The 27,179-nt window shown below is 36.9% G+C and overlaps 1 protein-coding gene across 11 annotated transcripts in view; it reads left to right on the top strand.

The window, feature by feature from the left end:
- The window catches only part of cntln (centlein, centrosomal protein), a 188,491-nt gene that overhangs the window by 15,821 nt on the left and 145,491 nt on the right, over positions 1-27,179 (top strand). For all 11 annotated transcript variants that reach the window (XM_073951811.1, XM_068221311.2, XM_073951805.1 and 8 more), the window contains 3 exons: positions 3,645-3,778; positions 5,744-5,906; positions 6,051-6,215. In XM_073951811.1, the coding sequence (XP_073807912.1) occupies positions 3,645-3,778; positions 5,744-5,906; positions 6,051-6,215 (462 nt within the window). The remainder of the gene's footprint in view (positions 1-3,644; positions 3,779-5,743; positions 5,907-6,050; positions 6,216-27,179) is intronic.

The raw sequence follows: 27,179 nt of genomic DNA, 5'->3' as shown, positions 1-27,179 counted from the left end.
GTAAAAATGCTGGTTGCTCGGACCCATTGACTTCCATAGTCTTTTTCTTTCCCTCGAAATATATTTTGTGTTCAACGGGAAAAAAAATCTCATAGAGGTTTAAAACCACATAATTGTTGTAAATTATCTAATCTAAAATGTGTTTTGATGGTAAGCTAAAATGCAACCAACCATAGCACAGGTTATTCATTCATTCGTCCATTTTCCTTCGGCTTAGTCCTTTTATTCGTCAGGGGTTGCCACATTGGAATGAACCGCCAACTCATCTAGCATATGTTTTAGGCAGCAGATGCCATTCCAGCTGCAACCCAGTACTGGGAAACACCCATACATTCTCACATTTACACAAATACACTACTGCCAATTTAGCTTATTATTTTATTCATGTTCCAGGTAATTATAAAAAAGTTATAGTTAGCATTTGACAAAGGGGAGAATCTCTCCCAGTTCAGTGCTGGATTTGGCTAAAACTCCTGTTTTTAACAAAGCTGTGGATTGTGAGCCACAACCTGTAAGTATTTTTATTTAAAAGTTAAAGGGCCATAAAAACCCCCTCGTTTCAGCAGGGTGTTCTCACACCTCTACTTTGGAAAAAGCCAGAAAAGTGGGCTTGTCCAGCTCTGTTTAGGGGAGAGTGTCGGAGAAGCAAAAGAGGGATGGTGTGGGAGTGTCTATTTGACCACGCGCTGAGTTTCAGAGTCAAAACGCACACACACACACACACGCACGCACACACACACACACACACACACACACACACACACACACACACACACACACACACACACACAGGGGAGAAAGTGACTGTGTTTACATGGACATCTGTAATCAAATTATTAAATGGTCGGACTTTAACTGCAGTTTGGCACTTTCATTCAGGGAATTCATTCGTGCCCCTCGTGACAAACGAGATATTTGATTCGAGGAACTGCTGTAAGCGTGTATTTTTCATGCAATGTTTGATACCACACGGCGAATGAGAGAAAAAAATTTACTCTACATTTCTCTGTAACTTAGATGCACTCGGCGGGTGAGCCGCGTGTGTTATTCCGGTCACAAAATGCTGTGAAAATCCTACACTTGGTGCAATAGTTAGTTCGATACTTACCAAATCTGTAGAGACAGGACAATCCACAGCAACTAGAACCGCGTCTTTATTAAGAGGAGAAGAGAAGCGAATCTGGATCTCCATTTGCAGAAGAGAAAGTCTCGGGTAAACAATGTTCCTTAGACACGTAAGTTATTGTTGTCACGCGTCGCATCGCATACACTGTAATCCACGCGTGATTCCAGCTGCGCTCTCACAGAGAGAAAATGAAAACAAAACTTCACTTCTAGGAAAGCAACACTGCACGCTTGTTTTGCCAACACAATATGGTGTCTTTGCTGTGTTGCCGTCTACACTGTAACATTAATGAATATTAATGAAGTTGCACAATAGAGCACGCTGATTGGTTTGAATCAAGTCTTACTCATGCATTAATGCAGCACACTCAGACACGTAATACGGTACACCCAGGTACAGTCGCCCAGTCTACACGCTGGAATACACACTATGATCTCATGGCCGTGACGCAGCTTCAAAAATTCGTATGAAGTATGAATTTGCTCGAAATAACGCAAAAACTACCAATTTTCACTTTTTAGTGAGATATATGTGTCCTAATAGTGTTTTTAACAGTGTGGGACACATGTACGACTGTCAACAGCTCAAAAAATTTGTTTCGGTGTTTCGTGACCCTTTAAGATTGATCTATTACATGCACAGTTTCTAGCATTAACAAAATGTTGTAGTGAGGACAAAAACAAGGATGCTGTTTGGCACCACTAACTATTTAGCTACAAATTCATATTTATCAGTTACTGCTGTAAACACCCACAATCTTCAGCAGTGCATGCAGTGTCTTTCTATGCGGATGCATTCAGTGTCTTTCTGTGCGGCCACTTTCCCTGCGTTTTACATCTCAAATAACAAACTTGCAAAAGATATGAGAACATTTCATATTACTTACAGATGCTTATTCCGGTCATATGGGAATACACTTGTCAGATTTTATTTTGAAGAGCAGACATGAGGTTCAGTTGTGTGCTCTTCATTTTCTGTCTGATTTAGGAATCTAATGCTACTAACAGCTGCTCTAACTGACTGTTCATACAGCGCAAAAGCGCATGCTTGTAGGGGCGTGACAGAGCCAATTAGGGAATCACAGCACATTATGTTAGATGACCAATCAAGGCCTCTTGAGGGCGGGCCTTTCAGAGGAACTAGAAAATATGTCAGCCGTTTTCACACATTGCTTTGTATTTTAGGGCGTGCACACACTATGTACAGTTGCCTTGAACTGGGCTTGTCCCCCCTCCCGTTTCCCACTGATGGCCCGCACACACATTACTTTCGGGCCTGGTCACATCTTGTCTTCAGTTTGAGGTGCGCTTTGCACTCACACTATAAGTGTACTGCCTGAGCCTAAGTGAACCGTGCTCTGGCACACCTTTTCCAACCGGGCCAGGGCTGGCCAAGTGAACCGCGCCTGAGCCCGATTCAGAGCACTCACACTTCTCAAACAATCCGGGAAATGGGCCTAGCCACGGTTCGGATAGCATAGTGTGAGTACGCCCTTATACAGTATACACAACCAAGCCTTAAAAATACACTGTGGATCACCCCTTTAAAGTATCATGATTCATTTTGTATGTGTTATATATACAAATAATTTAATAGTATGTTATATTAGTACATTATTTGTTCAAATGTTGTTTGAGAATAACACGATTTCAGGAACTGATGAGAGCATGTCTGTAGAGAGCAGCAAAAAAGTTTTGTTATGGAGATGGTTGTGGATGGCTTTTATGCAGTCTTGTGCACATGGCTGCTCATTTTGAATACTCCAAAATCACTGACATTAGAATGAGCTTAAGAATCCCTAATGTAGTGTATTAGCTTACATTTTTCTGAGACGTTTGGATGTGTGTACAAATGTGAATCGTCATGAACAAGACCCTCTGTTTCGACTGAGAACAGCTTGTATTAAACACATAAGAAAAGCTTAAACACTAATAGCCCCTGGTTTTTAGACAACATTTTCACCATTCATAAAAGATGAAGCAGGTGATCCAAAACGTCACTATAGATGTAAGGGGTAGGACTTTGATATTTTTTTTAAGAAATGCTTTAAAAACTTTTTTTAAATCTTGAGTTTTATATTCATCAATTTCTTGCACCCTATATTTTACTACCCACACAAACTAAGCATTGATGCAAAATGTTGACTTTAATATGAACAGTATATCTTCAGGGGTACTTTCTGTGATGTAATTTCATGTTCTTTGTTTTCCTTGCTATGCCGCCTCTTTAAATCTTTGTCCTTCATATCACATAATTTTGATATGGCAGCTTGAAGATTTAAATGTGTTAATGAGAAGTGAAAAAGTATAATAAAAAACATGGATGGAGCAGCTTTAGGGACTTTCATGATAATTTTTTAATCATAAATTTCAATTCAGAAATTTAAAAAAGTTATCAGAGAAGCATGTTTAATGTGTTTGTATGTGTTTCTAATGGATTTAAAAATAATGAGTAGACTGTGAAACAAATGTCATGTCATTGACTGTGCTGCCAATAAATATTCAATGTCTTGTTTCAGAATTTGGAAGAGGAAGTGTTCAGAAGCAGACAGGATTTGCTAGAGGCTCAGAGCCGCTCAACTGCTTTGTCCCTTCAGCTATCCTCAGTAGAACGAGAAAGAGCTGACAACGAACAACAACTCTGTCAAATCAAGTAAGTAGAGGCTGCACAGATCTGGCTGAGTTTTGATTATCCCTGATCATATGAGTTTATTGTGATTCTTGTTTCATGTGCATATCCAGCTGTGCCCTACACTCTCAGAAAAAAAATGGCGCAATGTTGTCCTAAAGAAGGTACAAACCCTTGTACTGGGGCAGTACCTTTTTATGGAACAGAATTATACCTTGAGACAAAGAAACAAATTTGTACCATTGCAGTTTGTACATTTAAGGACATGATTTTTAGCATGGGAAACCAAAATGTACCTTTGGTTTTTAAAACCTGCAGATACAATATTGTATCTTCATCAAAGGTACAAATCTAATCCATGAAGGAAGCACTACAGTGACAGGACACTTTGTACCTTAACATTGTCAAATGTGTGCTATATCAAAAATGTGTCAATTTATTTACAGTAAATATAAAACATCAAATATAACAAACAATGAAACATTGCTCTTTTTGTTTTTTTAAGTTTCAATGTAAGTAAGTTTATTACTGTGTAAATACACCTTTTCCATTTACGATAAAAAATACTTTAAAATAAACCTAAAGATATTTTTTGCTATATTCTCCCATGTACAATATAAAGGAATTTTTTTCTCTAGTTTTCACACAATCCCTTTGTAATCACTTAAAAGTAAAAAAAAAATGTGCAAAAGTATAGCAACGAGATATGCACAATGTTTGACTAGTTTTACGGTAGTAGAATGTCTCCATGAACACTTACAAGTATATGCAGGACTTTTGCCATCTCACGTGTGTAGTGGAAAGCAAACACCAAAAGTTGCAGATATCAATAATGAAAATGTATTTATCAGACAAGGCTTAGCAAATGTTTATTTAAAAAACGCCTTAAAGGTTTGGTTTACAATACCTATAGTTTTGTTTTACCAGTTGTTTTGTATTATATTGTAGTTCTTAATAATTCATGTTTATGAGTTTCTTTAAACATATGCTTTTTAAACGATGATTCATGTTTTAATATGGAAATTATTCATAAAATCACTTTACCTTTCCACTAATATTTATTTTCATAGGTATTGTAATAAAGAAGGAGTTGTTTAACACTTTTGATTCATACGAGAACAATTGTGTACCTTCATTTCAATTGTACCATAAAAGGTACAGAACATTAACATAAGAGGTCTTTTCTGTACCTTAAAAAGTACAACTTTTACAAAGGTACTAAACCATTGCTTAAGTAACATAATTTGTACCACCGTGTACCTTTTTTTTCTAAGAGTGTAGACTTCCAAAGCCTGAATGTCCACATATGAATAGTAGTTTGTCTATGGGGACAAAATTTCATTATGTTATCAATAAAAATGTGGCATCTGTAATGGTTAGGGGTAGTGTTTTTTATGGATCACTGTCACAATATTACAGTTAGAATTAGTTTAGTTGTGTTTTTAGTTGTTTGTTATTATAGTACAGACAAACCAAGGCAAGTTATTTTATTTTATTAAATTGGACATTATAATTCATAGTGTTTTTTCTTAAAAAAGGTGCAAAATTTGTTGAGGAGAAAAATCAACAGAGTAAACATGATTAAAAACATTACACATGTTTTCACAAGAATTCATGTATATAGCTTTATTCTTTGCTTTATTTCTGTTCACTTTTTTAAGCAACACTATTGGTTTTAGTTTTATGTTAGTGGAATAACCTTGGGTATGGCTTGGGGATCGAATATACTTACGCAGTTAAAAATTCAAAAATCCCTGTGTGTACTCTGTATGTGGTCTGTGTGTGAAGATTGTGAGGACCAAAGCCACCACGAGAACAGTATGACAATTTTTGATATGGGATGGAATTTTGGTCCCATTAGTTTGGTCCCCTTACTTATTAGTACTGTACGTTTTTCTCTCTCTAAGGCATATGCATAGAATGTAAAGTTAGCACAAAACAATGTGTATGAACAGTAAAACCCAAAAAGTCATGTGCGCATGTGTCCAGGCGTGAGCTCCAGGACCTGCAGTGTCTGTACAAGCAGAGCGTAGAACATGCAGGAGAACAGGCCCATCTTATTCAGCAGCTGGAGGGTCTTAACCTGGACACGCAAAGAGTCCTGCGCAGCCAGGAGGAGGCCCACACAGCGGACACCGTCTCTTACCAGAAGGTACAGGCACGCATCTGTTGTGTGAACTTAGCGCCTGTCCTCACAAGTGAACGCGCTGCCCCTCGGGGGGTGAACTTGTGTTGGAGCAAGGACTTAACTGCATTAACCGAGCTTGTCCTTCACTGTCTGTTTCTGCTGTGACAGCTCTACAGCGAGCTGAGCGTGTCATACCAGGCCCTTTGGCACAGCCAGGAACAGCTCCACCAGCGGGAAGCAGCCCTCAGCATGCAGCTCAGCCAGAGAGATCAGCAGATCCAAGAACTCCAGGCACAGCTGCAGAGTTTCACAGCAGCCGCGGGGCACTGTGAGGTGAGTGCGTGTGGGGAGCACCATGACAGATTTACATCACGCTCAATGCCCTTTGTATGCAAAGCAAGCTGAATGAGCACTTCAGCAAAACCACACACCGTTCATTTCCTTTTTTCTCCTCTTAGTAAAACCACATCCATAATAAATGAAATGCCTTTCAGTAAGAAAGCTCTGGGAAGAGATGGTCAGGAGTTTTTGTCCACTGTTCTTTTTCAAAAGCAAATGTCCAAAGCATGTGCCATTAACCCTGCTAAAACCATGCCAGATTGACTCTTAACTACGCATGTAATCAGTTAATGTGTATTTGTAAACAATGTTAATAATGATATAGACTTCAATCTATGGTTTATAAAAGTCTTTCATATGGTCACCGAGGCTGTGTTTGTTTAACCATAAGCGATGCTGTGAAATACTGTTACAGTTTCAAAAAGCTTTTTTCCATTCTTACAGTTATTCCTGTAACGGCAAAGCTAAATAATCAGCAACCATCACTTCAAACTTCAAGTAATGTGCTGATTTTGTGCTCAATAAACAGTTATTTATTAGTACTGAGTAATTTGTATGAAATAATGATACACTTTAAAAAAAAAAATTGTATCCTGTTTTTGAAGTCACTTTTAGGTGTTTTCTATAGTAGGTAGGTAGAAAAACTAACCTCATCTTCATACACATTTTGGCTCTATTTTTTCAGTTTAAATTAGATTATAATCACAATTTTCTTTCGTCACAATTTAACTCCGTCAATGATGTAAACTACTAAAATATTACGCTTAGTTTTTATTAGAATTTAGGATAATTTATTTTGTTTCATTTTTAACACTTTTTTAAATAATGCTGTTCTTTAGTGAACAACAGTAAAGTAATGCAATGTGACATTGTAGATAAGCTGCTGTATTTATAACTTTCCGTAGTTTATGAGATCTTTGTGAAATTCGATTGTTGAGAATTGTCTTATGACATTGATATTTAGTTTGGGCGATAACTAGTGCCAGACAGAATCTGCAAACATTTTTTGCTATTTCTGCACAGAATTTTGAAAAAAATTCTGCAGATTTATACAGGTTTGATTTTAGGGGGAATCGTAACTAAAAACTTAAAAATAAAAAATCATATGAACATTTTCATATTAATCAATAATATTACTGAAATTAATTCACAAACTGAATAAATATACAGTTAAAGGCAGAATTATTTAACCCCCTTTGACATTTTTTTGTCTTTTTTTTTTTTTTTAAATATTTCCCAAATGATGTTTAACAGAGCTAGGAAATTTTCACAGTATGTCTGATGATATTTTTTCTTCTGGAGAAAGTCTTATTAGTTTTTTTTTCGAATATAATAAAAGTTTTTAATTTTTCAAAATACATTTTAAGGTCAACATTATTAGCCCCTTTAAGCTATATTTATATATATTTTTTATAATAGTCTACAGAACAAACCATCGTTACACAATAACTTGCCTAATTACCCTAACCTGTCTAGTTTACCTAATTAACCTAGTTAAGCCTTTAAATGTCAGTTTAAACTGTATAGAAGTGTCTTGAAAAATATCTAGTAAAATATTATGTATTGTCATCATGGCAAAGATAAAATAAATCAGTTATTAGAAAGGAGTTATTAAAACTATTATTTTTTAGAAACGTGTTCTCTCCGTTAAAAAGAAATTGGGGAAAAAATAAACAGCGTGGCTAATAATTCAGGGGGGCTAATAATTCTGACTTCAACTATAAATGTACACACATTTACACAAACAAATGAATAGACTTGATGGGCTAAAATCTGCGGATGCGTGTTTAGCAAACTATAACTAATGGTATATGAGGAATGAATGATTGCATTCACTTGGACTTTCTATTGAACTGGTGCACCTTTTGCTTGTTTTTTGGGTGTGTATGTTGATTGTGTTGTTTTTAGTTTTAATTTAGCTCAAATTGGTACAGTTTAAATAGCAGACATTATCGTTAGCTTATTGTATTACATATTATAGCTTACTTGTATTAAATTTTTTCATAGATCAACTCCAGGTTGCGTGCTTTTTTTGTACTTTTTTTTTTGGTTGCAAATCAACCACTAGAAATTGATGACCATCTTTTAGAACGAGTCCCTGACCAGAATGTATCAATCCACACTTTATGAGCTTTAGAAAATGGCTGCATGGGGATGGAGCTCTAGCAGTTTTGTAGCAATAATGCAGAACGTTGCTGGAAATTTTGCTCGAGCATTAGCAAACGGTTCAGTTAGCAAGTACAACTATGCAAAAGTCCCACAGAAAGCATTTCTCCAAAAGTGCTGTTGTAGATTCAGCCAGATATGTGTTGTCTCTGTTTATACACGTGTACCTCACCGTATGGAGGCACATCTCGTGATTTTGGGTATGCACGATAATCAATGCATGCTTTATGCACAGTTCCAATGTATTGCTTTGAATATCAAGTTGTGTTTACTGAGTTCATGTAGTGGTTGCCTGGCTGTTTTGTTTCTTAACAGTTTTACCTACAGACATCAAAGTGATCTGATCAGTTATCCCAAGGTGTAACACAGTCAAGAGGGCTTTCCATTCCCCGCTATAATTGCACTGACTGGGATGTGTATTCTAGTGTAATCTGAAATTCTGTATCAGCTTCTTCCTGAACACCTGTTAAATTCTAATGCACTGGTTGTTAGAGCTTTATTTTAATTTTAAATGTTAGGAATGATCAAAGTGCTGATCAGCAGAGGGAGCTGAGCAAGACCAGACTCTCATTTGAATAAAGGAGGAGTGATGGAGGAAGAAAAGTCCAAGCGGAACAAAAAAAAAAGAAAAAAGAAAAAGCCCATTGTGTTGGGGCTAAAGAAGTGCACAAAGGCCAGTGCAGGCTGAAATCATGTATTTCTGTATTAGAAATATGGATGTGACCTGTCCTAAATAAATAATGCACATTTCAAATATTTAATTCAAACCTGGTCACAGTGGGATTAAGCAATAAAAATTTGATTTTGAAACAAAGTATTAGCCCATAAACATTTATTTCAAAGGCAGTCTTTGGTGCATTTTCTTATGAGCTGTGCTTTTCTTATGACCAATACTACTAAAAACATGTTCTTGATTTGTATTATTGTGTAATTATTAATACAGATAGCAGGAAAGAAAATAATAGAATTTCAGTCTTAATTAGTAAGGTCTAATGGCATGATAAAAGTATCAGGATGTTGTATCACCATAAAAAGGCTAATTTTGAGATAATAATCTGTTGAAATAATTCAATTAAGTGAGAAGAAAAAGACCATTAAGTGATATCAGAGGCATGAAACTAGCACAGACACCCTGTAAAAAACAAATGTTGTACATAAAGAGCATTGGACTAGAAAATAGTTTGTGTAATATATATATATATATATATATCAAAATGATGCTGCTGATCAGAATCGTGCTTTCAGAGACGGAAATGATTTTTTTCATGCTTTAAAAAGCCATCAATATCTAAGTTTTTTACACAGAGGCAATTATTATGTTGTTTATAAATGATGCTAATGTATTATTATTTGTAAGCCCTATAATATCAAGCATCGTTTTAGTTTTTCCTCTTATTAAAAATGCTGAAACTGCAGATTTAACAGGGTGGTATCCAGTTGTAATCTGTGAACTTTGACTGGGCCACTGTGTGGCTTTTATGGTATGTTTCAAGTCATTGTTCTTTGGAAGTAAATCCCAGTGATCTTACCGATTGCACTATTTTCCCTCAGGATTTTTCAGTGCTTTGCTATTTCTATTTTTCCTTTCATCTCTTGCTTTCCTGTGGCAGTCTGGCTGTGCGGTGACGTGACCCAGGTTGTCACTATGGTGCTTCTGCCTTTCTCTGATCTAAATCAGTATTTAAGCCTTGTAGGTTCTTCCTTTCTAGTCAAAAGCCATTGAAAACCAAGTCCAGAATTGGCCTCCTGAGGATTACACAGGAAGTGTTGCATCTTGCAGTCTATTAGCAACGCATTTAACACTCCATGTGGCATCCCCTGTCTCAACAAGGGGATTTATTGCAGCTTCGTGCAGTTGCCTATGCAATCTCTAGCTACTACACGGAGTGACAAAGTTTTATTATGAATACTGACAAGAACTGTTAGAAATGCGTAGCTTCTCACATCTCAGCGTGAGCGTTTGTTGCTCCTCTAGGATCAACAACTGGCAAATTGATCTCGCGGTGTAGATTGATTGGACATGCAGATTTTTATTAACTTGTTTCGAGTGAAGTCGTTGATTAATCTCGGAATTAATTAACACTGCTATTTTTTTTTTCTTTTTCTGTGTTTAACTCGATTTTATAGACGGCCAAAGACATTTAGTGATCACTTAATCAGCTTTATCACCTATCGAAGTATTTATTTAATAGGTGGAATGTTATGAATTTAATTAAAGTTTGAGATTGCGAGAAACCTCCCAAGTGATGAAATTTCAATGTCTCGCTCCCCATTTCTCCCTATTCCAGAGCCCAGACGCTCCTCTCAACATCTGCCTCTGCGTGTTATTAGTGTTAGTGAAAGCCGAGCTGTCAGATGTATAATTGAAGTGTCCGCTCCCTGCACACACGGCTTGTTATGTGGGGTCATGTTTAGATGAGTAGATGTGTTTCTTTTGATCACTATCTGACGCTCAAACCCTGAGCTTCCAGCATACTGAGAGGCTGCCGATGTGTTTGGCTTTAAATCTTTAGGAGCCAATGCCTCCATCACTGTGGGTTGCCTCGCCAGTTTGTTTCACTCAACTTGTTTGGATAACATTAACGGGATGATGTCTCATCAGGCCTATTGTACGTCTACAGCAAGTGTTTCCTCAGAGTGCATCTTTTGTGTCTTTAAAGGGTTAGTTCACCACAAAATCAAAACTTTTGTTCATCTTCTGAACATAAATAAAGATTTTTTTAGGAAATCTGATAGATTGCTAATCTCCACTGAATGTCTTTTCAAACAACAATCTCCAAACATATAGGGATCAAATCCATTTTTGTTTATTAAAGTCTTCTAAAAGAGATACTATTTCCTTATTCAATAAATACATTTAACTTCATCTCTTATTCACATAAAACTCAACCATACCTGCAGAACACACATTATCAAGTGACATGCAAGATTTAACTTCGCAACTTGTACCTACGCTTTCAATAATAATGGGTGTCTTTTGGCCATACCATGCTAAACCAATGAGAGTCTCATCTCTCATTCCCTTATAATATATGAGGAATATCACACTCATAGCACTGCAATAAGGCTTTATATCAGCTCTACGATCAGTGCATAGGCACGAGGCTGCAGGCCTATATGCAGCCAAATTGCTGTGCTACGACTTTGATATTTCAATTATTCTTGTGAGAGAAACTCCTTTCTTCCGCCAATGCATTCACATCTGTAGCTAGCTCTCTGCATCTCTCACATGGTCACCCGGCGCCCGGTCAGTACCTGGATGGGAGACCACATGAAAAAAGCAAGGTTGCTGCCGGAAGTGGTATTAGTGAGACCAGCAGGGGATACTCAACCAGGCCAAATTTGCCCACTGGCTTCTGTCCATCATGGCCCCTAATCATAATTGGTTTCATCACTCTGGGCCCTATCATACACCCAGTGCAATAGGGCACAAGACGTGTTTCCATGACGTGTTGCTATTTTCAGACCAACGCAACAGCAATTTTCTATTTTCCGCCTTGTTGTTTAAATACCAAATCCATTTGCGCCACTTTGTGGACTCATGGGTGTTTTGGTCTATAAAAGAGACGTGTTAAGGCGCATTGTTGACGTGTTACTATTTTGAGGAACTAAAATAGACTGTTCAACAGACAAGCTGAGAGCAGGTCTAAAGTCCAGCACGGAGCATGTTAGTTGTGCGCCTCGCTTACACATTGCTTAAAACAGCAGGATGTACAGGAATAGGCAAATATCTTTAGAAATTAAAAAGAGTTTGAGGATTAAAATATCAAAAATATATATTACTTTCTACATTAATATAAAAACCACTGACTTCATGCCTTTTTCATCTCAGGGACCTTTTTTATTAGTTTATTCATGACAATATACTTGTCTATAATGTTATTATTAATAGTAGTATTATTTATTAAATTTATATTTATATATTTTTTTATTAAAAACAAGCTTAGATTTGTCAACCTGTCAGGTTTTGGACTGTATATAGCGTGTGAATTTGGATATAACTCAGTTTTTTTTACCACACTTCGTTATTATTGTTCATTTATTCGTTTGCTGTAAATTAGAACTGGATTTAGAAATAGTTTTGAAACAAATCTTTGCGCTTAACAGACAAAATTAATTATGTAGGCTAATCAATGAGACTCTGATTGGTTTATTCTCAAAACACACCCATAATTCATTAAGAGGTTAAGCTCAACCCTGTTAGATTAAATGCTGCGGTACGGAGCTTATTTTTCCTCTTGCGCTATATAAAATGTGAGGAATTATTATACGGGTATATTATACGATAAAAGCCATTGCTTATTCTAAAACAGTGCTTTAGATCTAGTAGTTGAATTATTCCTTCGCATAATGTAGAGCATAATGTATTGGGATGACAATACACACAGATCAAGGTTATAAAGCTGAACGACATAAAACAACATAATTTCTGCAGAGTTATGCATTTCTCTGCCACATCTGAGTGTTCAGGGTGTCACAAGGGCGCTGTGGGTAGCACGGTCGCCTCACAGCAAAAAGGTCACTGGTCCGAGCCCCGGCTGGGTTAGTTGGCATTTTTGTGTGGAGTTTGCATGTTCTCCCTGTGTTAGCATGGGTTTCCTCCGGGTTAGTGAATGAGCTAAATTGGCCGTAGTGTATGTGTGTGATTACAAGAGTGTATGGGTGCATTAGGTTGCGGTTGGAAGGGCATCCGCTGTGTAAAACATATGCAAGATAAGTTGGCGGTTCTTTATAATAACCCAAGCAGGCACTAAAATATTACTATAGTATAAATACAGCAATACAAAGAACAAGAGGGAGAGAAAGGTCTTAGAGTGTGATTTACCTTTTCTGTGATGATTTGTTTATCACAAACAGCTGTAGTTTAACAGCTCATCTTGTGGTAGAACGTCGAGCTACTACGACTCCAATCCTTTGGTTTGTATTGCGAAAAGTTTTGCTTAATTAATACTGCAATTAGAGTTGGGCGATGTCGACCAATTTGGTATCGTATGATGTCTAATGTAAAACATAGCGATGGGTGATGGTATCATCGTCATATTCGGAGGTGAATTAATTATTTTTTAATAATTCATTCATTCATAACAAATTAATTATTTTTAGCCTACCGTTTTAACTACCTGACCCGCATGGTCTTTCTTTTACACAAAAACAAATCATAAAGAAATAGATAATTTGCACACAAATGACCACCTGTCAATCAGATTTTCCGCGGAAGGTTGGTCGGTAAAAAAAGTGCAAAACCAAGAGTATCTGAGGTTTTCACTAAATAAAGTACAAGTGTGAAAATGAAAGACTGAAGCAGTGTACTGATGCTGTGACATGTTACCTAATAGATTCAAAAGACAGAAGAGTTGTTAGATGGAGACAAGATTAATTAAATATCACATTTAACAACTAGTAAGACGTGATCCAGCGGTACATCCTTGATAAACTGTCCGACGTGCACTGCTCTCTGGAGCTCAGACAAGGGCATGACAGTGTGTGTGGCTGTGTGTGTAGTCACGTGATGTACATTTTCGGACGAAGAACTGTTTAGAAATGCTAAGTAAAACGGTGCGGATGTGGATCATTTTCGTTCTAAAATGCCATTTTAATACTAAGACGTATTCGTGTAAACGAGGCCTGAGTGTGCATTTTTCGCGAGCGGGTTTGCGACAGGGGCAGGGTGGAGGATCAGCGATGGACAATGGCATTGTCTATCTGCCCAACCCTAACTGCATTTTATATCAAGTGTCATTTATTGAACAAACATTTATTGAAAAAACATTTATTGTTTTACAAACAACAATATAAAGATGCAAAGTCCAAATAATGATGGCCCCGTTTTCAATCAGCATAATATATTAGGCTGAAAAACTCATTTATTTGCCCAGAAGTAAATAACAGATGACTGTAACCAAATATTGCCTTTTGATATAGCTCAAATAAATTGCATTTCCTAATAGACTACTAAAGTGACATCCAGCACACTTTGGAATAATTAGTAGGAGTGCTTTCAACGCTCAAGGACAGCCACCGATGCGCTAGAAGTCTTCGAAATCATACAATGATTTAAAGGTTCATACAAAAATAAATGTTCAAATAAGCAATAACTCTATTTGCATTTATAAAATTAGCTACAGCTCCTACAATTTTACACACACACACAAAAAAAAAAAACAGTAGTCAACTGCACAAGATAAATTGATTCTATTCTGTCACCTCGGAGGTGCTATAGGACTCAAATGGCATGTTATCAAGTCAAGCTCGACTTTGCTGTTCTGTTGGTTCAGACTCTGAATCAGTTTGTGTTATCTGGAAGGAGTGTGGCCCTCTATGGGCTTTCACGTGCAGATTTCTGTTCCTTTTGAGGGCATTTTAAAGTGCAGGAATTGATTAAGTGCAGGACTTGAAAGGAATTGTTAAACATTTTTTATCAGACCACGTTGATACGTTAATTTTTATAAAACAAAAATACATTATCTGTAAGTTAATTGTTGCATAGTTTTTTTTAGACAATATAACCTAGATTAAGTATATTTTAAAGGCCATTTTACTGCTGCTTCTTGATAATCGTTTAATATTGGCTAACATTAAATGATGAAGATTTCTCTCAGTTATTGATTTATGTTTAGATTAACAAGATTACCTGAAAGGCATACATTAGTTTCGACTATGTTGGGATTCATAGTTCATATTTTGTTGAAATTTGTAGGATTGCCATTGTAGTGGAGAGTAGAACCTGTGATTAGATTGAGGATGAGCTGAAAAAAGACTGAATATTGCAAGCAAAAAAAAAGCATTGTTGATAGTTACGTTAACACAAGCTGTTGCTAACACTTAATCATAAAGAGTGAGTTAACATAAGCAAAGCACTTTGAGTTAATTCCATATTTTAATTAAATTGTTTTTTATATTGTTTTGAGTAGGGTCAATGTGAGATAACTGTATGCCCTAATACTTGTCATAAACATGTTGAATAAAACACAGTTCTACTAATTAAAAAAAGACATTTGTAGTATTTAAATAATCAGATTTTTGTAGATTTTGCAGTGTACTGGTCCGTTTCATTGCAAATTTATGGGAAATAAAGCATGCTATTGGGATTGGCCGTTGGTGGTTTTATTGTTTGCAAATCTTAAAGTTAGGGCTGTGCAATATGACTATGTATCGCATGGACAAAATAAAAGGTCTATTGTTTGATGTTATTTGCTGTCATTTATTTTGTGGTGTCACAAAATACATTGCTTATGGTAATATTCTCTCATGATTTATATGAGTGCAACAGACAGCAACATGTATAACAGCATTGTGAGAAATTAGCAGTTTTGAATGTGTACATTTTGCATTTTATTTACATATTTTTGTTTTAGTCATAAATTTCATTCATTTTCTATTCTGCTTAGTCCCTTTATTATTTTGGGTCGCCACAGCAGAATAAACCGACAACTTATCCAGCCTATTTTTTCCCTTCCAGCCGCAACCCATCACTGGGAAATATTCATACACACCCATCCACACACACTCATACACTATGGTCAATTTTAGCATACCCAATTCACCTATATCGCATGCCTTTGGACTTGTGGGGTAAACCGGAGCGCCCGGAGGAAACAAACGCAAACACGGGGGGAAACATCCAAACATCATTAAGACATTCCAACTGACCCAGCCGAGGCTCAAGCCAGCGACCTTCTTGCTGTTAGGCGGACGTGCTACCCACTGCACCACTGCATCGTGATATCTGTTTTAGTAACCTGTAATCATTCGTTTTTGAAAAGTGTTTTATATCTTATTAATATTTATTTAGTATTTCTACTTTTTTAATGAATCATTTGCCCTGAAGTTTTAAATAAAGTGAGAAAAATGACCACATATAAAAGTACATTTATATGGTTCTATTGACAAAATTAACTTTTAGTCAATCAACTATTATTGAACTTACAGAAAACAAAAAACAAAACAAAAACATCAGCAACAACAAAAACAACAAAACATTATTTTTAAGAAAGCAAAAAGCCTTCAAATGGAAAAGATATATTTTATGGGCTCTATTTTGACGGTCCATGCGCAAAACGCAGGGCGCAAACGATTTCAGGGCGTGTCAGAACACATTTTTGCTAATTTGAGGACAGGAAAATCCGCTTTGCGCCGTGGCGCATGGTCTAAAAGGGTTGAGTTTATTTTCTTAATGAGTTATAGGTGTGTTTTGAGAATAAACCAATTAGAGTCTCATCTCCCATTCCCTTTAAGAGCCAGCTGCGTCGCGCCATAAGCGCATTCGATATTTACAGGACGTAAGGTAAGTCTAAGTGGAAAAACTGAGCATTTCACTAGCAAACAGTTTACAGTTAATAGTTTTTTTAACAGAAAACTGTTAAACAGATCATCTACTGAGTTAGAATGAGAGATAATGGATCTTCTTTCACTTTCGCTCTTGGATAGGGAAACCTTTATGCACAGACATCAATTAGTCTATAAATAATTAATTGCGTTTGTTAAGCGCAAATATTAATTTCAAAACTATTTCTAAATTCAGATCTAATTTTCAGCAAACGAATAAATAAACAATATTAACGAAGTGTGTTCAAAAACCTGAGTTATATCCTAAAACACATGCTGTGCCCCATATAGTCTAAAACCTGACAGGTGGGCAAATCTAAGCTTGTTTTTTATAAAACAAATATAAATTTGGATATAATAAATAATACTGCTAATAATAATAATAACATTATACAAAAGCAAATTGTTATGAATGAACTGAAAAAGCCTCCCGAGATGAAGAAGACATAAAAGCAGTGGTTTTTTATATTTATGTAGGCTAGAAAATAATATGTTTTGTAATATTTTAATCCTTTATATTTATATCCTATATCTATTCTTATTATATCCTATTTATATTCTTAATATTTAATTTTTTTTCATATGTAAAGATAGGCCTATTTGCCTGTTGCTCTCTTGTGCATGTTAAGCAGTGTGTAAGCGAGGCGCAACTCTGTGCCGGAGTTTAGACCGGGCTTGTTTTGGTCTAATGAAAAATCTATTTTAGTTTCTCTAAAAATAGCAACACGCCAGCAGTGCACCTCAGAACGCCTTTTTTTTTAGACCAGAACGCCTATGGGCGCACATATGAGCGTTAATGCATTTGCTATTTAAACAGCGTGACGCAACGCCTCAAAACAACTCTTGCGCCAAGCTGAAACCAGCAAAAGACTATTGCGCCGTGCCTTGCGCCACATTGCGCCGGGTGTATGATAGGGCCCTATATATTTTATTCTTAGAAGGAAAATGAGTTCCACATTTTAGTAGTAGTTTTTGCCTTGCTCATGTTCAAGTTGGACATGCAAATTTTAACCATCAGAAACCTGCTTGGTTTGAATGTGACTTCTGTTTAAACAGTGTTATTGATAATAACCAGACATTATTGAATTACTGACTTTTCAGATTTGACCATAGATATTTAGATATTTAATTTTTTATATTGTAAATAAATTATGACCTTTCAATGGTTTAACATGCATAAAAAAATTATATAATAATAAATAAATCATGTATTGTCATCTCTTCAAAGCGTTCTGAAATCCCGCTGTGTATTTAAAAGGGCTGTATTAGCAGTATGGAAAATGGCATCAAATGAGTCCAGCCACTGGCTGTCCTAGATCATTTTGTTGGTTGCTGGCGAGTGTGTTTTGAATGTTTTTCGACTGTAATGATATGACCTCCTGTGCTCAAGCGCTTTCATCAGATGAGCAGCGTGTGTACTGAGACTCATTAATAAACCCCAGCCATGTGTTAAAGGCCCAACCGGTCACTTATTCACTCACTTCCAGTCCCCGTCCATCTGCAGGGGCTCTGATCAGCAGTTAAAAACACAGGGCTGCTCACACACGACCCTGACCCGAGAGCCACTCTTGTCTGTGTTCAGACAAACACGCATAGACTAGAGCCTATGTTTTTGCACCTCCACCGCGCTTGTGCTAGTGCAGATAAGCGTGCAGGGAACGCTGTGCAATCACACACACACACACACACACGCATTTCAACAGCTCTGGCTCAGAGCAAAGCCCTCATCTACCGGCTTCATACAGTCAAGGGCCTGATTATAGCTGTTTCGTAATTAACAGTGATCAGATTTGTTTTGTGGCAGAACTGGTACATGTGTAGAACAGTCTAATTCAGATGCAGCTCGCAGCTTTGCCAGCAGACGGGTCACGGGCCTCGGGGAGAGCAATCACGAGCCCCTCCATATGTTCCCTCTGCTTCTACACTGAGACCACCAGTGCCAGCAAAACTCCCAGAACAAACTAATCGTGTTCTGTAATTACAGCACGCTGTTTTTTTTTTCTCTCTCTCTCTCTCTCTCTCTCTCTCTCTCGCACAAACACACACTCGCACTCATTCACACTCTCTTTTTCTCACCCTTTTATTCTCCTTCTTTGCCCCTCATCTTCCCTGCTGGCTAGAAATGAGGGGAAAAGACTCAAACACTCCCTCATCAGATCATTTGTAAATTGCTTTACGTGGCTGATGCCGAACTCTGTTGGTTTTCGACTGCTTGAAATTATAAATAATTGTAACAGATGCGCCAATGTGGCCGGCCTCCAACAAATGAGGCCCCAGATAATTTGGCCGACCCTTTTGGCAGGCCAATTTAATAAAATGTGAACAAAATCTACCTGCTAATAATTTATCATCCCCTCTCCCAATTGGTTAAACTTAATTACCCTGGCAGTTAACAAGGTCACGCCCAGATGCCAAGCCCGGCTGTAGTTTTGATAATGCAATCAGGAACCCGAAGGTGATGACAGCGCTGTTGTTTTTTCATTATCTTGCTCTCAGAGAAAACACAGGTGCCAAGGCCTACTTGTCTGCTGGCGGTAATTACCAGTCATCACAGTCTTCAAACTTGCTGCAGCAAACATGTCAGAAACACGGATGAACTTTAGTCTCTTTCTTAGAGGTGTCTCTCTGCAAAGAAAAGGAAAGATTATGTAACATCTGTTTTCATCCGAACTCGTCTTCGATGTACTAGACACAGATTTTCTTTCATTTGTCATATTGTTTTGCCAGGAGTCAGACTGGTGATGTCATAACATCTTATTTACTGCTGTGAGCCCGATCCGTCAGTGTTCGTGCAATACAGCAAATGTACTATCCACAGCTGCCAATCAAACAAGTGTTTACGTCTCATTCCAATTAATTGTTTTGAAGCAATAATACATTAACGACCATTTGTACTGTGAGTAAATCACTCACAAGTGTGACTAAATTTCACGCTTAATGAGAAGATGATGCCTGTCATTAGGAACGTGCTAATAAATTGCCAGATTTAACTCACTGTGATTGAGTTAGAGGCTGAGATTAAATTTACAGCAGGTAGGATTTCATTCTTCCACTGTTTGGAGACAAATTGCAGAACGCAGAAAACAAAGACTCGCTCTTTAGATGGTGACACTAACACCTTGATTTCATAGCGTTGTACATGTATAGATAACATTCTCTTTCAAATTGTGCTCCTGACGGTGGATTGAGTGGAGCTTAAGAATAACTGGATCTTGTGTTGGGAGGCAGATGCAAATTAAATCTTAATAAAATTAATAAATAAATAAACAGTACCATTTGTTAAAATTTGTAACAGTCTCATCTTTTATACAATTGTAGATCATGAATCAAGTATAGTATCTTCATTTCATGGTAAAACATAGCCTTTTCTTATGAAAAACAGTTGCTCAGTGAGATTTTGTATAAATTCACCTGGAAAATAACACAGATTTGTTACTCCTTTAAAACATTTATAACAAAAAAATAATAATAATAATAAATAATCCATGCTTCTGCTATGGTAAGTGTTGGCAATTAATACCTGATTCTTAAATGCTGTTTAGTACCCATATGAGAAATTTGAATGTGAGTATTCTTGTTTGAACTGCTGCATGGACCCAGTCCATGCCCAATCCCAACAATAAACTGCTTACCTATTCTATGTTACTTTTGACAGGACTGAGAAATGTATTTTACAAGAAATGTAACGACACTTCTGTTTTGTGTAGATACGTTGTTGATTACAAGGACGGCAATGTACAGACGAAATTTTAGGCATCATCTCTATTATAGTGTCAGGGGGTCCACGGAGTCTTAAAAAGTTTTAAAAGTTGATAAATCAATGTAAAGAAATTTAGGGCCCTTAAAAAGTCTTAAATGCTATTTTCCAAGTTATTAAGTTTTATATCATGCAATTTATGGTTGTATGCTTAAGTTTGCCTGAATTAAATTTTTGAATATCAGGATGCTATGTTGTTTATGAAATCAATGAAACCCTGCTAGATTTGACATTATGCTGCTTTGTTTACTGCAGTAATCAAGGCAACAGCATTATTTCTGCAGTTCCATAGGCACCAACCTGCTGAATTAGCTAGATTTAATAGATTGTTATTCAGTATATGAATAATGTTTTAGTTTTGAATTTGTTTCTTACATTAATATTTAGTAAATGTACTGTGAGTTAAAATCTCGACAATGTTTCTAATTGAAAAGTGGTTATAAGGTCTTAAAATATATGGAAAGAGTCTTAAAATAGGATCTGAAAAGGTATTAAATTTCACTCTATGATTTCTGTATATACCCTGAGTGTCAATAATATTTTCCCTTCTACTACATGTTTAAATTGCTTTGTGAGGCAAAAAAAAAAAAAAAAAAAGTAATGTGGAAGAAAAAAAATGTTTTCTATTAATCGTCTTTTAAAAAGGCGTAAATTCAATATCAACTCTGAAAAGTTGTTAATTGATTTTTGTTCATGCAACCTGTATTACTGAGGTTTTATGATTTTTGGATGTGCTTCAACAGCATCAAGGAAAGCGCTGTAGCTGGACAATAGTATAATAATGTAAGTTAATATAGATTTTGTATGTAGTTCATCTAAAAACATACAGTGGTGTGGAAAAAGGTTTGCCCCTTACTGATTTATTTATTTTTGTCATCCTTTAATGATTCAGATAATCAAAATTATTTAAATATTAATTAAAGATAACACAGGTTAACACATAATTCAGTATTAAAATAAAGATTTTTATTATTAAGGGAAAACAAAATACAAAACTACATAGCCCTGTGTGAAAAAGTGTTTGCCCCTAAACCTAATAACTGGTGAGACTACTCTTAGCTGCAAAAACTGCAATCAAGCATTTTTGATAACTTGCGATGTGTCTGTTATAGTCCTATGTAATAATTTTAACCCTCTCATACTTGCTGAATTGTTGTAATTCACCCACATTGGAGGGTTTTTGTGCATGAACTGTCCTTTTAAGGTCATGCAACAGCACCTCAATTGGATTCAGGTAAGTTCTTTGACTAGGCCATTCCAAAGTCTTATGGGTATGGTATGGGCAAAATATCATATCCAGGTATTTTTAGGAGGAATAACTGTATAAGATATATATCCGGTATTTCACAATAAATGGTTAATTGATAGTTAAAGCCTTTATTAAAGCGTTGTTAAACATTTTTTTAGCAAAATATAATTCAAACACAGGGGTTTCTCTCTCTGTTTACAAATAAACAGCTGCACAAAAAAATAGCTGCACAAAATCTTTGATAGATAAATTACAGTACAGGTTTTTCTCCTGCTTAAAACTGTTGCACAACATTTCAAATTAGAAACAAAATCTTTTATAAATAAATACAGTACAGGTTTTTTTTTCCTGCTTAACACTATACTCAGCTCTACTGTGCTGCAAATAACAAAGTAAACAGAGCCATAGAAAACATATATTGCCCAGCCCTACTTCAGCCATTTAGAAGTGGACTTGCTGGTGTGCTTTGAATCCATGCGCTGAATCCAAGCCCAGCTTGAAGTCACTAATAGATGACTGGACATTCTCATTCATGATATTTTAGTATCAGCACAATTCATTGTTCCATTTATCACAGGAAGACTTCAAGGTCAAACAGCCCCATCACCACATTTTACTCTTTTACTGTGACACACCTTACAAAAAGTTTTGTCTTGTCAGACCACAGAGTATTTTCCCAAAAGTCTTAGGGATCATCAAATGTTTTCTGGAAAAATTGACACACGCATTTATGTTGTTTTTGCTTAGCAGTGGTTTTTGTTTTGGAACTCGATACATTTCCCTGTAAAGCAATTTTACCAAATCTCTTTCTTATGGTGGGGTCATGAACACTCACCCTACTTAGGCAAGCTAGGCTGGCAGTTCTTTGGATTTTTCTTTGGGGGTCTTTTTGACCTCTCGGATGAGTTGTTGTGGTCTAGCAGTACTGGTTGGTTGACCGGCCACTGCTGGAAAGGTTCTCTACTGTTTAATGTTTTTGTCATTTGTCGATAATCACTCTTCGCTTTAGAAATGGTTTTATACGCTTTTCCAGACTGGTAGATCTCAATTATTTTCTTTCTCATTTGTTTTAGGATCTCCATGATGTGTAGCTTTTGAGGATCTTTTGGTCTACTTCACTTTGTCTGGCAGGTCCTGTTTAAGTGATTTCTTGATTGTGAACAAGTGATAAACCTGTTTAAGTCAAATTAGTGAGTTTAGTAAGTGTTATCTTTGACTAATATTTAGAGTTGTTTGATGTTTTGTTGGATGATGTGAAACTTTGAAAGTTTGACAAACTAAAAAATAATCAGTAAGGGGCAAGCACTTTTTCACACCAGCGGATCTGTGAAATGCAATATAGTTGATATACATAGATGATTGTGAAGAAAGAGTGGGGCATTTTTGATGAGAAATTAAAAGGTTTTAGAAAGGTTTTTCCTGAAAGTTAAAGTGGTTTGAAAGACTTTGATTAGAATTGCTTATTGATTAAATATAATTGATTATAGTCACTGCAACTATTCAGTTTGGGGACTTTTCATGTTGAGTCATCCTCCCAAAAAGTATGATGGAAGCAGAAGTGCAAATACAGTTGAAGTCAGAATTGTTAGCCTCCCTTTGAATTTTTAATTTTTAAAATTTTTTTTTAATAAAACAATGTTTAACAGAGCATGGAGTCTTATTTGTTTTATTTTGACTATTTTACACCATTTTCATGTCCAAATTATTACCCTTTTTAAGCTATATTTTGTTTCGATAGTCTACAGAATAAACCTGTAATTGTCACTTTAAGCTGTATAGAAGTGTCATGAAAAATATCTGGTAAAATATTATTTACTGTCATTATGGCAAAGATAAAATAATCCAGTTATTAGAAATGAGCTATGAAAACTATTGGGCTCTATTTTGACAGGCCATTGCCAAAGCACAAAATGCAGGGCGCAAACACTTTCAGGGTGTGTCAGAATGCATTTTTGCTAATATAAGGACGGAAAAATCCTCTTTGCGCAGTGGCGCATGTTCTAAAAGGGTTGAGTTTATTTTCTTAATGTGTTATAGGTATGTTTTAAGAATAAACCAATTAGAGTCTCAACTCCCATTCCCTTTAAGAGTCAGTTGTGTCGCGCCATAGCGCATTTGCTATTGACATGACGTAAAGTAAGTGTAAGTAGAAAATCTAAGCATTTCACTTGCAAGAAAATAATTAAACAGAGCATCTACCGCGCGAGAATGAGAGATAAATGATCTACTTTCACTTTCGCTCTCGTGGATAGGCAAACCTTTACGCACAGACATCAATTAGCCTATAAATAATTAATTTCGTTTGTTAAGCGCAAATATTTGTTTCAAAACTATTTTTAAATTCAGTTCTAAATGAACAATAATAACGAAGTGTGTTCAAAAACCTGAGTTATATCCGAAAACACATGCTGTGCTTATGGTCTAAAACAGGGGTCTCAAACTCAATTTACCTGGGGGCCGCAGGAGGAAAAGTCTGGGTGAGGCTGGGCCTCATAAGGGATTTCACAAAAAAAAAGTCCTCAAATGTCATTATTAACAGTTTTAATTATTTCTTCTGAACATGAAGTGTCCTGAACATTAATAGAACATTGAGTGAAGATTATGAACAGTTCTTCTGAACATGGCATCTTTTGCCTACTCCTTGCTGCCAGAGACTTGACAGCGCTTCTTTTCACAAATCTGAACCACATTTGGCTTTAGAGCGGAAGCAGTTGAGACCCTTAGTATGGAACTTGGTGGGGGGGGGGGGGGGGGGGGGGGGGGGGTGATTGGTGCAGATCTGCAGAGTGGATGGGCATGTGCACTGCACAGGTTGAGCCCTATGTGTGCACGTGCCTGCCCTCACCTAAAAAAAGGCGTATATGTATAAATAAAACACCCCCACCCCACTCCAGTCACATCAGTCTGTACCAGTCTGTATCTACCTATAATATAAAAGATGCAGGCTGCAGATAGGTAGCTAAGTGGCAGGCAGGGGCGGTAACAGCTTACCTTGGTTCTGGCCGGCGCGAGTTCCCTCCTAACCGTACGTTCACACCGAAAGCGGCGAAAGCGTCCAAGGTCGCTATGGCCGCCCTGGCGACAACACTCTCTGCCTTCAACTCTCTGCCTTCAAGGAGCTGTTGCAGCATATCAGTTACATTCCTGCATAAAACATGTTTCTAGCGTGAAAATGTTGCGCACTTCTTATCAAATTCATACAACAATGGAAGATCAAGTTGCGTGTGGTGTGGCTTTGCTCTATTTATCCAATATGTGTCCTTATGTCTGAAATATCCTGAAGCAGCAGTACTGTTTTGTACTGTCACATCGCGTGAGATTCACGCTTTTTTAAGATAAATTTATATAACATTAGTGAACAGCAGTAACTCGCCAGTAACTTATTTAATGTATGTTCCTGTAGGAAAAAAATTTTAATAATTGGAAATCCGGCGACCGCAATAATCAAACCCTTGGGAACAACTGTGGTCGGAACCAAAGTTTACAGGTCTGTATTCTCTGAACTGCTATCAAGCGATGGACGTCTTCATTCTGATTGCTTGCCGCCGAACCGCTTCATAGCTCATTACCATAAAGTTGACTTCATTTCAACTCTCCTCGATGCTCACGCCGAAAATGACTTGAATGACTTCCGGCTACTTTGACGCTCTCGCCGCTTTCGGTGTGAACGTATGGTAACACTTCCCGCCCGTCACAGCGTCTAACAAAGGGGCGGGGTGCGTGGTGACGTCACCGGCATCCCCGCCCCTTTGTTTACACGGCGGGCGGGGAATGCCAGTGACCGCTGTGTACGGATAGAATCAGCGGAGCGGGGAGCGCTCTCTCTCCCCGCTCCGCTAATTCTGTCAGTGTACAGCGGTCGGCGCGGGCCACAAAATATTGCACTGAGGGCCGCAAATGGCCCGCGGGCCGCGAGTTTGAGACCCCTGGTCTAAAACCTGCAGGTGTGCAAATCTAAGCTTGTTTTTAATAAAATAAATATAAATATGGATATAATAAATAATACTGCTAATAATAATAACATTATACAAAAGCAAATTGTTATGAATGAACTGAAAAAGCCTCCTGAGAAGAAGAAGACATAAAAGCAGTGGTTTTTCATATTTATGAAGGCTAGAAAATAATATGTTTTGTAATATTTTAATCCTTTGTATTTATATTCTATAAATATTCTTATTTTATCCTATATATATCATTAATATTTAATTTTTTTTTGTATATAAAGATATTTGCATATTGCTCTACATCTTGTATGTATTAAGCAGTGTGTAAGCGAGGCGGAACTCTGTGCTGGACTTTAGACCGGGGTTGTTTTGGTCTATTGAAAAGTCTATTATAGTTTCTCAAAATAGCAACGCACCAGCAATGCGCCTCAGAACGCCTTCCTTTAGTCCAAAACACCTATGGGCGCACATATCAATGCAGATGCTTTTGCTATTTAAACAGTGTGGCGCAACACGTCAAAACGACTCTTGCGCCAAGCTGAAACTAGCAAAGAACTATTGCGTTGCGCCTTGCGCCACATTGCGCCAGGTGTATAATAGGGCCCATTATGTTTAGAAATGTGTTGAAAAAAAATCTTCTCTCTGTTAAACAGAAATTGGGGAAAAAATAAACAGAGGGGCTGATAATTTAGGGGGGCTAGTAATTGTGACTTTCAACTGTATATATTTTTTATACAAATACTTAATACATTTTGTGCATAATGTAGAGTGCTAAATTTGACTAATACAGTGAGTTGTTCTGCAGAAAACCCTTTCCTTTTTCCATCTATGCACGTTATTCCTAGTGATGTCAATAAATGCACGTTGATGTAAACTATAGTGTGTGCTTTTACTCACCATCGCTTAGCTAATAACATGATGATAGAAATGAGAGAGCAGGAGAACATTACTTTTTTTCTCATGTCAAAATGACAGAATTCATATGAAATGATCCATTATGCCTTTCATTTCAAACAAAAGCCTTTAAAACCACGCACTAACGTGGAAGTGGCAAACCCCACTCGCTAATGCTCACCTATCATCGTCCACCTTTTGATTCCAGCAAATGAGTTTGAATAGTGGGATTAATATTCATCAATCCAGGATTCTGTCATAATGTAGTGTTTTATTTTATTAGTAGTAGTTTATCAGTAATATTGCTAGTCTTTTTTTTTATTTTTATTTTTTATTTTTTTATACAGAAACACAGAATTACTAATAAAGGGGTCTCCTAAAAAGAAAAAAAGCAGCAAGTTGGATATGCACATATGCTTACCAATTCCTTTTAACCAAAAATATAGTAAAAATATAAATGAGCAATGTCACACGAGTAGCAGAGCTATGTGGCTGTATATCGGTACTGGTGGGAGGCTTGCGTTGGCAAAAGGCTGCAGACTGAGTGCATTAGTGTTCCACCAGTGATGATATACAGCCTCATCGTACTGCTACGAGTGTGATATTGCGTTTATTCAGCAGTC

The sequence above is a fragment of the Danio rerio genome, chromosome 1 (assembly GCF_049306965.1).
Source record: "Danio rerio strain Tuebingen ecotype United States chromosome 1, GRCz12tu, whole genome shotgun sequence".
NCBI lineage: Eukaryota > Metazoa > Chordata > Actinopteri > Cypriniformes > Danionidae > Danio > Danio rerio.
Note: the sequence above shows the minus strand (reverse complement) of the source record. Positions and strands in the feature narration are given on the sequence as shown.